General features: G+C 37.4%; 1 protein-coding gene across 1 annotated transcript in view; it reads right to left on the reverse strand.

The window, feature by feature from the left end:
- Positions 1-13079, reverse strand: part of LOC140738191 (uncharacterized) — a 120407-nt gene extending 107328 nt beyond the window's left edge. Inside the window, exons 1-9 of the mRNA XM_073065303.1 lie at positions 12928-13079; positions 8114-8167; positions 6899-6973; positions 6523-6751; positions 5966-6083; positions 5639-5717; positions 5431-5519; positions 1880-2081; positions 610-735 (exon numbers count right to left, since the gene is read on the reverse strand). Of these exons, the coding sequence (XP_072921404.1) occupies positions 610-735; positions 1880-2081; positions 5431-5519; positions 5639-5717; positions 5966-6083; positions 6523-6751; positions 6899-6973; positions 8114-8167; positions 12928-12976 (1021 nt within the window). The 5' untranslated portion in view covers positions 12977-13079. The remainder of the gene's footprint in view (positions 1-609; positions 736-1879; positions 2082-5430; positions 5520-5638; positions 5718-5965; positions 6084-6522; positions 6752-6898; positions 6974-8113; positions 8168-12927) is intronic.
- Between the last annotated feature and the right edge of the window lie 279 nt (positions 13080-13358).

A 13358-nucleotide genomic window follows, 5' to 3' on the forward strand; every position in this document is an offset into this window, starting at 1 on the left:
CTTTTCTATATCCTGTTGAAATTTATATCCCATGTTTGCTACTGTTCGGAGGTCTGTATATAACTGCCATCAGGGTCTTTTTACTCTTGCAGTTTCTTAACTCTGCCCACAAGTATTCTACATCTTCGATCCTATGTCACCTCTTTTTAAGGATTTGATTTCATTGTTACCAATAGAGCCAACTCAAACCCTCTGTCTTTTCAATGCAACATGTATCCTCGGATCATTCTTTTTCATCTTGTTAATGCAGGTAAGTACTCGTGTTCTTGTTCCTCAAAGATTTAAGCTTTCAAAAAATTTTGAAATTTATCTATCACTTACTTTTACATGTTTAAAATAATTCATTCTGAACATTTATTTAAGACTAGTAGTATTTCAATGTAGGTGAATTTTCAGATAAATTCAAAAACATTTCAAAAGCCTTTGACACCACATGCTGTCAAAGACTGGAAGTGCTGAGGCTTGGAATCTACGGACTAAAACTTCTCATTTGAGCCCACTCCACTTTGTGGGAAGCTGTTGCTTGGGTCTAGAATAATTTGTTCTAATACTAACTAAAACACTTTCTTCAAGTAAGCTGCACCACATATAGCTGTTAAATGTTATTACCTGCTTTACAACCACATGTATTAATACATTGATCACACTGTTGTTGAGAGTTTGGATCGGTGCATGTGGGCATACAGGCAGGACCACATTCTTGGAAAACTTGATTTCCTGGGCAGCTGGGCCGTGCTGAAAAGGAAACATTGTTGATTTTATAATTTATACTGCTTCACCTTCACCTGGTTTCAGATATCTCCTGCCAGCTTACACACCTTCCCCTCCTCCAACATTGTTATTCTGGCTTCTGCCTCTTTCCTTTCCATTCATAATGAAGGGTCTCAGCCCAAAATGTTAACTGTTTATTCCTGCTCTATTGATGCTGTTTAACTTGTTGAGTTCCTTCAGCATTCAATGCGTGCTACAACAGAAGATGATTACCAAGTTCTTGTTTGTTAGTTTATTCAGACAAGAGATAGAAAAAAGTAAGTATTATTAAAAGGATCTAGCACTTTCCTGGCATATATAATGAATCAAGTCTTCTTGGGCTTCCAGCTGGGTACTTGTACATGTCATGTATCAATTTTAACCAATGTTTCTTTTCATGACAAACTCTGCCATCTTCATCAGGGATGATGCCTGGGTATGGATAGTCTATGCCCGTCATCCATCCCTCCTGATTGGTTAGTCCTCATCCAATCCAGTTTCCACTGTCCTACCTTGTTTACAATTGAATTCCAGTTCTTACTTAGAGTAGGACCTTAACAAACCCATAAGGAACCTCAAATCACACCTTATGCTGATCAAAGGTAACCTGGGACTCAGGATGGCTGGTGTTTACAGGATTCCCTGTGAATGTGGAGCAGAGTATATCAGCCAGACCTGCATCAAGGAGCACAAGTGGTGTATCCATTTGGGTTACCTGGAAAAATTGGTGGTAACAGAAGACCGTATTTGCTATGGTCATTGTTTTGACTTCATTGGTACAGAAGTATTGTGCCACGCCAATGGCTTTTGGGACTGCCTGGTCAAGGAAACCATTGACATAAAATTGGAGGGAAAGAATTTTAACAAAGAGGAAGATTTTGCTCCAAGCAAGAACTGGAATTCAATTAAATGAGGTGGGAGAGCGGAAACCTGATTGGATGAGGATTATCCAATCAGGAAGGATGGACATTGGGGGTATAAATTCCGCTGAACTAGACATGCCCAGGCATGATCGCTGATGAAGGTGGCAGTGTTCACCTGTACCCAGCTGGAAGCCTAAGAATAGTTTATTTGAGTACTATTAAGTTTTAAAGGAGTTTAGTTCGAGTTCTTCAACGACATAACTTACTGCAGTTATAAGTATCCCTCCATGTATTCCACATTGGTGGATTTACATGTACGCATTGCCTTGCTGCTCTTTCAAAGCTGGCACAATGACACCGTGGTGCTCCTCTACAAGCACAAACACTCATCTGACACATCTTCATTAATCTATTGTTGATGACCTCGGAAGAACATGACTTGAAATGCTTTGGGATTTCCGAACATACCTGAAGAAGAAAAAAATATTTACGCTGAAAATCCATAAGAAGAAAAAAATCAAGCAATCCTGCTTTTGGCAGGAAATTATTAGCAGCAAGATTCTTCCAGTGGATCATGAATTTTTTGTCAAACAGAAAGTTGGGAAAGAGGTAGGGGTGACATCGGATAATTAAACAGCTATATTGTGTAATCAACCTATGTATATTTACCTTACATAGAATAAGCACAAAATTCATGCTCTTCTTTTACATAATTTCAGTGAACAACTGGTGTTTACTAATGTTGATTACTGTCTTATTACATTTATTTGCATTTACATTTAATTTATTTATATTTGCATTTCCACAGTCTGTTGTCTTCTATGCGCTATTTGATCTTTTATTGATCCTAGTATAGATACTGTTCTATAGATTTGCTGAGTAAGCCCACAGGAAAAAGAATCTCACAGTGGTGACCAATACATACTCTGATAATAAAATTGACTTTGAACTTCAGAGTTGGGTTTAGTTAAAGTTCAGCATTATTTTTAAGATACACATTGGGACATAAAATAAAATGTGTCACATGTGTAAATGATGTGCTGGGGTAGCCCGCAAGTGTCTCCGGTTTTCAGAATGGCAATGATTACTCCAAGTTGTTGAGGCTAATTGAAATCATTCCTATAACTCTTAATGGGAAGTATTTAGAGGCTAAAAATGATGGTAGAAGTCACTCAACAGATTGTAAGTGTAATGCCCAGGCTAAGATTTCTATTAGTATGTTGTAGGTATTTTATCTTAACAGTTTTCTACAAAAGCAGTGTGTCCTACTGGTATAGTGTTTTGGTTTCGGCTAAAGATAAGAAGCCCTGCTGTTCAGGATGGTGGGATTTGGTGAAAGTTCGAGAGAGATTTGGGACAGACAGTAGTCTGGTTTGGGATCTTTTTGGCAAGAGTTGTGGAGTGGGACAGAAGAGAAGGTGCTGCAGAATGTTGTGTTAACGAGAGTCCCTGTTGCAAGAAGTACTTTGTGCAGGTGAGTGGCTCCAAGGAGGAGGGCAATACTCCAGAGAGAGAGAGCCAGTTTATGATGGACTTCAAGGGAAGTTTGGAATGTGGTAGGTGTTTTCATGCAGACCATGGGTTCAGTGCCATGAGTAATGGTTATACCCAGCTTTTGGAAGAGATGAGCTCCAATTGTCATGCATACATTTAGACTGGTTTAACTGTAACAGGCCCTTTTATTTTGTTTTTCTTTTTTTTTCTTTCTTTTAATAACTGTTTGACAAAGCTGAAATTGGTAAATATACTTTCTTTATAATTTTATGCAGTGTACAATCTGTTATTTCTTACCAACCAATAATTGTGGATAGACTATTTACACAGCATTCATTCAGATCGAGGTTTTTATAATCAGAGCACTACACCGTTACTGTTTGGTTGAGCCCCAAATCATACCGAGCGGAGACATATATTGTTTATGAAAGGTTACCATCGTGGCGCTGATTCACATGACCATTAGCAGAGCTAGCTAATGAGCCGAGTTTGCATATGTGCCTGGAGTGAGGGTTACATAAAGGTTTGCTGAGTCATAACTGAACACAGCCAAGACATTAAATTATCAGGCACAGCATTTAGAAGATAAGGAGAAATGGAGAGTGAGGCCATTTACCACAGGAGGTCGGGAAACCCTCCAGGCAAATGCTAAAGTGGAAGGAAGCAATTCAAAAGGTCAAGATGAAGAACTGTCCTCAGAAGAACATGGTAATAAAAAAACCTTGACACCAAGCAGTCAAAGTCAGAGAGAAAAAAATTCTTCAAAGCTCCTATTAACCACACAACCATCCTCACACACCCATTGTTCTATCGTGCAGGGAACTTGTGAGGACTGAAAATATAATCTCACATTGTTTAGACAGACAGACAGACAGACATACATACCTTATTGATTCCCAGGGAAATTTGGTTTCGTTTCAGCCGCACCAACCAAGAATAGTGAAGAAATATAGCAATATAAAACCATAAATAATTAAATAATAATAAGTTAATCATGCCAAGTGGAAATATGTCCAGGACCAGCCTATTGGCTCAGGGTGTCTGACACTCTGAGGGAGGAGTTGTAAAGTTTGATGGCCACAGGTAGGAATGACTTCCAATGACGCTCCCTGTTACATCTCGATGGAATGAGACTCTGGCTGAATGTACTCTTGTGCCTAACCAGTACATTATGGAGTGGATGGGAGTCATTGTCCAAGATGGCATGCAACTTGGACAGCATCCTCTTTTCTGAAACCACCGTCAGAGAGTCCAGTTCCACCCCCACAACATCACTGGCCTTAAGAATGAGTTTGTTAATTCTGTTGGTGTCTGCTACCCTCAGCCTGCTGCCCCAGCACGCAACAGCAAACATGATAGCACTAGCCACCACAGCCTCATAGAACATCCTCAGCATCGTCCGGCAGATGTTAAAGGACCTCAGTCTCCTCAGGAAATAGAGACAGAAAGCAATCTCCTACAATGTCTCTTCTCTTCCTCTTCCTCCTTACCCTCTTCACTTCTTATTCGCCACTCACTTTCTGCTATAATTATTATGGTCACTAGGTCACTAATATATCTCTGTCAGGACCCTTGATGCATTGCTTCTTTCTAAACTACTATTGGTGTATACGGGATCCCACAAAGAGCCCTTTTCTGCTTCTTGTACTCTTGTACAAGAGTACAAGGAGATGAGTTATACAGCTCTTGTTACATGCACATGCAGTTCAACTCTTTGAGTGATTAGGCAGAAAGTTTGAAGTTAATAACTCATCTCCTTCTACCTTAGGCCACAAACTTACCAATCACCCCTGCTGTGGACAGTTTCTGAAGGTCCAAGATCTGAATGCTCCATGACCGCTGGACTAAGTGTGTAAATGTAGGAGGGAACGATGTTGAAAAATAAATGTGCTAGGTTTTCTAAAATTGACTCCTTCTACCTTAGGCCATGAACTTATCAATCACCCCTCGTAAATTGGCATCTTTTTAGATATGTAAAACATTTACTGTTCTTACCTGTACCTCCTTGCCAAAGCCTCAGATCTCAGACTCCCCCAGTAGCCCACTCACACAACAACTGATCCAAAATAGCCTTCACCTCTTCTTGCCAAAGCCTCTTGAGCTAAGTCCTCGGTTCCTCACTCTAACTCTGCCCACTGCAACAATGGCCACTCCACTTAAACCTCACTTAATTTTTATTGGCTTCAGTGAAATTCACTCGCAATGAGGCTTGCTGTTTTTAATGGTTCTTGCTCTCACATAGATCTCAAACAAAATAGGCATTTCAGAAGTTATGTTTTAGTGTTCTGATTCCTGAAGCCCTTCTGGTGGAATGTGAACTTACCTTAGTGGACTCACAGGTGGTTTCTTCTGGGAACACAGTTGTACAGGAATTCTGTGCATCCAGGTTGGCCTGAAGGGTATGCTGGTAATCTGCACCAAAGACAATATACTAGTCACCAATTTTTTTAAAATAATATTCAGATAAACTAGAAACATTCACATGTCACATGAATGATTAAGTATTAAGAAATATAAATAGCATATCTTACCATAAATTGTTGAGACACTTTCATCAAAAGGTCCACAAAGTCCACATAACTTTCCCTGGTATTGAACATCTACAGTTATCTGAAAATGAAAGACAGGAATAAGAAAAGGAAAATATACACCATCATATGAACCAAATACATAATTATGAGAAAATTAGACCTGTTTACTCTAAACAGTTTTTCCATTTACATTCCATAATGTCCCTGTAACCACCAAATGTCAATGACATTAAGCATTGTTGAAAGAATTTAAATTAATCTTAATATAGTTCCAAATCTTTAAAAAAAAATTGAAGAATGAAGGGAATGTTGTTCACACTTTCTTACCGACAGTGCATCATTATAATTCCAGGTCACAGATACAGTACGTTTCTTGTTTGAAAAGCGTACTTCAGTTCCATATTGCTGTATATCGATCAACTTGTCATTGTATGGCAATGAAACTCTAAAGAGGGAAACCAATAATGATTGAAAAATTAATTGACATCTAAGACGTTGATATCCATCAACCTTAAGGGTACTGTATTGGCATTGTTTTAAATAGTGTTATGGTTAATATTTATACTGAATTCTTTCCATATTTAAAAACTTGAATATAAACCCACTTCTCAGAGGCAGAGGCATGATGCTCTCTAAAAGAATTTCCATGCCAAACTAGTCAGCTGTAGTAAGTAATATCATCACAATTGTTTGAAAGATAGTGGAAAACAGAAATTTCTAGCAGCTTTGCAGCAAATGCGCAATGGTTTGGGTGACTGGAAAATGAGTAAGCATTGGGTTCAGACAACTTTTTACCCAATTATATCCTTAGCAATTGCTCATCACTTCTCTCACAGATTATTTGCACTTGACAATTACTATCAAATTAATCCTGTGACACTTACACTTCGTTTTTAACCTTGATTTCACCATTTGCCACAACGATAGAACTGTCTTCAATTTTCATGAAAATGTGTTCTAAATTGCCATGTGAGTCACGCAAAATTTCCACATTAAAATCTTCTTGGTCACCTTGGCATTGGCGACTCAGAATATAACTACAATTTGATGTAAAATAATAAAAGTCGTCAGTGAAAGTCTTGAATGCTCCTTGTCCCCATGTGCTGCAGGTACCTGAAAAAAACATCAAGAAAGCAACCCCTTTCATTAGAGCAGGTCCTTAAGTTTGATCTTATGATAAATTCTGTATTATGTAGCAATGCAAAGCCATAAAGTAATGTGCTTTTTATGTATTTTGAAATGAAATGAATATGTACTTACGGGGTTCTTGTACTGATGCATTTGAAGTATCCCGTGTAAATCTTAAGGTTTGTGTAACACCTGATCCGTCCAAATCTAGCATGAAATATTTTAAAGTCTGATTTAATTCATGCAAAAAATGGGATTGAAAAGTTTATCCTTTCTAAATCATATTATTCTTTAGTTCCATGAGGCATTGACCACAATTGTGATAATTTCATAATTTAATTTTAGCCACAACATTAATTAAGATCTTTTATTTTTATTATAGACAGAAACATTACCAAATGGTCATATGATGGCAATTTTAAAAGGAGCGTAAGGTCTCCAACTGATCAAAATACAAATGCCACATCTTAATTTTTCATCAAAACTATGCTGGATTGATTAATGTCTTTGGAAAAGAGGAGAGTTTTTATTTCTGTATCATGAAAATTAATATTGCAGTCATTCTCTTGGAAAGATAGAAACAATGTTCTGTTTACTCATTTCAAAAACCTGCAATACCATTTTATCTGATCACTGTGAACATAATAACTTAGCTATGATATTGCTACGTACATTAGTTAATTAAAATTGTCCCCATTGTAACACCTTAGCCCTAATTATCCTGGTTTGTCCAGCTTGCTTGTAAATAATGTATTTGTGTAGACATATGCTTTGCTTGCAAACTCCAAAACCAGCGTGTAAACTAGATACAAATGTATGAGTAACTGGTTAGAGGGCTTGTTCTGACTCTTGAGTTCATGTCAATTACAGGTAAATCAGACCTTTGAAGTATGACAGCCTTGTGGGTGCAGATGCTATCTGCTTTGGAAATTATCTATTTTGCACAACTCCATCCCCCAGGTGAAGCTGGTAAGTTCCTTTATCATAGGCCAAAGACAATTTGTTGGCAATATTAGTGTGTGTGCATGTGTGTGTGTGTGATTTGCTTCATCTATGAGTACTTATGGTGAAGTAGGGTTTGGAAATCCTATTATTTCAATAAGTTGGAATTTTTAATGACTATGAACAAGATGGATCACCATGGTATGGGACAGCAAAAAAGCAATGCATTGGATAGTATAAAGTACTGAAATCGGGAGGACACTACACTGTGGAAAAAATCTGAAATCTTTACTGAAGAGACAAGACGCACCTACATTGTGAACCAACCAGCACTAACCCCAAAATACAATCTGCTAATGGAACATGAACCTAATTTATGTAATGATTAATTCAGTGTTAACTTACCATAGTTGTTCTTTAAGTAGCTCCTTTTTAATATTTTGTGGCTTAAGGCATGTTCTGTGAAAGACAAAAATCAAATTCATTCAAATGATCTGAGACATTTATAGTTTATTATTTATTCATAACTAAATAATGGTTTTTGGATTATGTTGCATAATTCTACTGATATTCAATAAAATAAAATGAATAAAAAGCACATTTTTAAAATACAATAAAATATAACATTCACTTTAAAAGAACAAATATCTTTGCATAATAATCAATCATACACTTACATTTATCTCTGGAAGTCTTTTTTTAACAAATGTAGGTAGTTTATCACTGATAAGTTAACTTTATTAGATCAAATATTTCATGAATTTTTATGATCAGCATAATTTTACACAATGCTTAAATTAGATTTAGTAATGGTATCTGAATGATGTTAATATTAAAATTGACTGCACCATAAATCAGTGTCAATGCATGAAAATAATTGTATTGTAAGTAAATGCATCAGGTAGATCTTAGTTATATCCAAGGGGAAATTGATAAGTTAGTGGCCTAAGGTAGAAGGAGTCAATTTTAGAAAACCTGGCACATTTTCCTACATTTACACACTTAGTCCAGTGGTCGTGGAGTATAGGGATCCTTTCTTTGTAGAAGTTGGCATCTTGGACCTCCAGAAGTGGTCCACAGCAGCAGTGATTGATACGTTCGTGGCCTAAGGTAGAAGAGTTGAACTGCGTGTGCATGTAACGAGAGCTATATAACTCATCTCCTCCTACCCTAGGCCACAAACTTATCAATCACCCCTGCTGTGGACCACCTGGAGGTCCAAGATGCTCTTGTTACATGCACATGCAGTTCAACTCTTTGAGTGATAATGCAGAAAGTTTTAAGTTAATAACTCATCTCCTTCTACCTTAGGTCACAAACTTATCAATCACCAGTGCTGTGGACCATTTCTATAAAGAAGGATCCATATGCTCCACCACTGCTAGACTAAGTTTGTACATGTAGGAGGGGACTATGTTGAAAAATAAAAGTGCTAGGTTTTCTAAAATTGACTCCTTCTACCTTAGGCCATAAACTTATCAATTGACCCTTGTATTTAAAATGTTGCAAGAAATACTCAACTAACTTTTCTGAGTAACTAATGATAGATAGAGGCCCCAAGAACATCTGCTCCTTCTGCAATTGCATGATCTAAGTCCTAAAAATACTTTGAGGGATTAGCAAACATCTTCAGCCAGAAGTACTGAATGGATGATCTATTTCACTTTCTTCCTGAGATTCCCATGATCACAGAAGACAGCCTTTAGCAAATTTGATTCACGCCGTGCAATATCATGTAATGGCTGAGAGCTTTAGATACACCAAAGGCTATGGTGTCAAAGAGCTACTGAAGAATAGAACTAAACATGTCACCTGCTTAGCTGTCCCAATAAATCTGGAACTCTGGCATCTAACCAACTATTTGACAAATTTCCCAAGAGTGTCCTGTTCTCAGAAAACCGGAAAAATTCCAATCTGGCTAATAATCACCCAAAGCATTTATCCAAAAATCATTCGCAAAGAGATGGAATCATCAGAAATATTATCAGGCCAAATTTCTTTCCCAATCACATGCTAAGGAAACGAAATCTGGGTGTATTAGAATTACATGGCTCTAGATCATGTCGCAACTTTGACTCAAACAGGAGCAAAAGAGTATCAAGACAACATTTGAATGGTGGGCCATGGAGGTTGCTTGATAAAACTAAAGTAAATGGTCATTAAAAGTGAGTTGCAATATATCTGACACAAAAGAAGACTGTTGTAGTTATTGTTGTTGGTCATCCCAGCCCCCTTAGAACAGGAACTCTGCCCAATCATCTTTAGCCTCTTCATTAATGACATTGCAGTCATGAGAAGTCAGTAGTGGGGATGTTGTTGAATGTTCAAATCCATTTGCAAGCCTTCAGCGATTGAAATAACTTATTCTTGCATGCAGTAAGATCTAGATAACATTCCGGAGAAGGGCTTATATGTGACAAGTTGCAGATGCGCCACAAAAGGATAATTAACACATTGAGTATGGACCAATAGAGGCTGTTCCCATTTTATTTGTTCACTTATTCTACTAAGACCTGATTTATCTGAGCAGTCGATGGCAATTAATCTTGCACAAGTTTTATCAAAATTTGCTTTACATGCTGTTTGACACTTCTGCATGTGCCCAGATGACCCTCCTAAATGCATTCACCCACAAAAATATTTCCATACTATGCTGTCTTTTCAATAAATACCAATCACGTTTAGATTAAACTGGCACACAAAATTCTTGAACATGAGAATTCATGTGATATTAAGTTGTCCAAACAGCAGAGGTGAATCACAATGCTGAATCTAACATCACTAAGTGTTTTTGCTGTGTGCTAATATATCTCCTCTAGCAGTAATCTCCCAGAATTTTCTGCAAGGCTGTTTTGCCTTCCAATGGTGCTCCCTTATCTACTGTGTTAAATATATTTTTGAAGGTGTTTTTTAACATGTTTGAGCTGGGATAGAGGATATACAGAGTGAAGCCCATAAGTTGAGCTGAATAGCGCCTGCCTCTTTTTATCACTACCGGCTGACTTAGTGTCCATTAAGAAACTGAACTAGTATGCCTGTGCATGATTCATAAATGTACAAATATTTTTTAAGCAAATTTCAGCACTTCTGTGCAGTTATAAACAATTTTAAATTCAAAAACCTGCTGACATTGGGGAACTTGACTAGGTTGATTCTGAACTGACTGTAGGCTGCTCTAGTACTTTCCAGGTTAGTTACTGTATGGATTTTTCCACCATTTAGCTGCTCAGACACTCAATACAAGGGTGGGATAGTGTCATGTCTACCAATTTGTTACTCACTGCTGCACCAGAGAGTGTGACTAGACACTGAGTTCAAATGGAGTTCTATTTCAATTTCAGTGAGTGATATCTGATACCTCTGGTACTAAGATTAACTCAGCGCCGGGGTGTTAACTCATTAACTCAGCCTGATCTGCTGAGTTCCTCCATCATTTTGTGTGTGTTGCATTGTTATGAGTGATGAACAGACCTGATGGACAATGGGGTAAAGAGTTAACCATCACCCCCCCCCGAGAAACCACGAACTATTACTGTTGTTATGCTGACCATGAGAGAGAGACGAAAAACAGGCAAGAACATTGGCGACAGATAAGAGAGAGGGGGAAATTGCTGATTAACCATATTGTGACTTCTTTTTGAATTACTGTTTTGCTGCAAGGACAATAGTTTGCTCATAAACATTCCTCAGTGGACTGAAGGAAGGAGTGGCCTTATTTGATGGACGCAGTCATTCAGGAGTGATGGATAGCTGAGTCCCCCGTTAGTAGGGATAAAAAGACGGGTCTGGAGAGACACCCTCCAGACACGCCAGTGGACACTGATTGAGTGTTGGAACCCACAAGAAAGGTGGGGGCTACGGAGACCAAACCAGGAGGTCGGTCATTAAAGCTATCAGTGTAAAAGCAGGGCCAGTGGGGACTTGTGTGTGTGTCCACTCATGCCAGAGTGATGAGTCCACCACAGAAGAACGGTCTAGCAGAAGGACGGAGAAGTCATAATGAATGACCACACCGATACGACGGATTAAGAAAGCAAAGGAAGGTTTGCCTGACTGTAGCTGTTACATCTCGCTCGCTCTCTCTCTCTCTCCAACGATTACAATACAACAACCATAACTACATCAGCACTTAGGAACTGAACTGAACTTTATACTTTTCTATGACAATTTATTTACCCCTAGACGTCGATAGAGCTTGTTTATTATTAATTATTATTATTCCTACACTTTTAGGTTTATTACTGCTAACTTGTTTTATATGTATATTTGCATTATTGTTATGGTTTTGCTTATTTTTATTAATAAACACCTTTAGTTTGGTACCACCAGACTCCAACGGATTCTTCTTTCTCTGCTGGTTAGACACCCAGTTACGGGGTACGTAACAGCATTAATTCATATTGTTGGTTTCTTGCAAGCTCAGCCATCCAATAACTGTACTCAAAAGGATATCAGAGCTTGTCCTCAATTGAGGAAACTCAGTGAGTTGAAACTCCAGTTAAAAAAAAAATCAGTGCTATTTCTATTTTTTTTAAGGGCTTTCCTGACATTTTCTGGTACTTTCAGTTGGAAACTGTGAGAACCCCTTATGAATTCTATCTATTTTAAAATAAGTTTACAGTATAGAAAATAATAAATTTGAAAGAACCTACAACAGTGGCCATAAAAGATGAGAAACTCTAAACTGGATTATTGAAACAGATCAATAATTCACATTCCCACCCCATTATGCAGTTTTATATTGAGCGTGAGAAATGATTCCTCTCAAACTTTAGCTTGTCTGCAGATTTGTTTACATAGGTTAACATTTGAAGTTAAACAGTCAACATCTCTTTACAATGTGAGACAAAATACAGCACAGCTTAAGCAAAGGATACTGTTAGCACACATTCTATTCCATTCTCTGTGGCAATAATATGATTTCAGCTATCACACTCAAAATTTAAGACAAAATTTCCAATAATAGAGTATCAGTTTGTAAGACTTTTAATGGTAATTTTTCTGCAGTAGTAAATTGTACAAATATCCAGTCAAAATCACATGCAAAGCAACTATTTTCTTCAATTAACATTAGTTATTGCAGAGTGTTATCTATTCTAAAATTATTTAAAGTTGTTTACCCAATACATATATCACCATATGATTTTACTTATCAATATAACAATGCCTACATGCTGCATTAATTCAATAACAAAAATAATTCACAGTAAAAATCTTACCTGTCAAAAGGAACAGAACAAAGGTAATTACATATATGTAATACCTCATGGCATTAGTCTGCAGATCAATTAGATAACAATCTGGCAGAGGTGAATTCTGCTTGTTAGGTGAATTCTGTTTGTTAGGTGTACTGTTTCTGACACGCTTTATACCTAAGCTTTAACTAGTACTGTGATAAGAGAATGAGGAAATTGCTGCTTGATGGTAAATTCTTTGAAACAGGTAGTGACTTCAGTGACGTCAAACTGACAAATAGTGCTGTGCCAGGATACTTCCCTTAAGGCAAATGGCAAATTGTGCAGTTTCGCAATTATAGAACATAAGAAATTATTAACCAAACTTATAACTTCTCTCTTGGCAATCACACTTATAAATTCCCTTTCTTTTCAAATCTTTTTTATTATTATTATTATCCAAAATACAAAGAGCC

Source organism: Hemitrygon akajei, chromosome 14, assembly GCF_048418815.1.
Source record: "Hemitrygon akajei chromosome 14, sHemAka1.3, whole genome shotgun sequence".
Classification (NCBI taxonomy): domain Eukaryota; kingdom Metazoa; phylum Chordata; class Chondrichthyes; order Myliobatiformes; family Dasyatidae; genus Hemitrygon; species Hemitrygon akajei.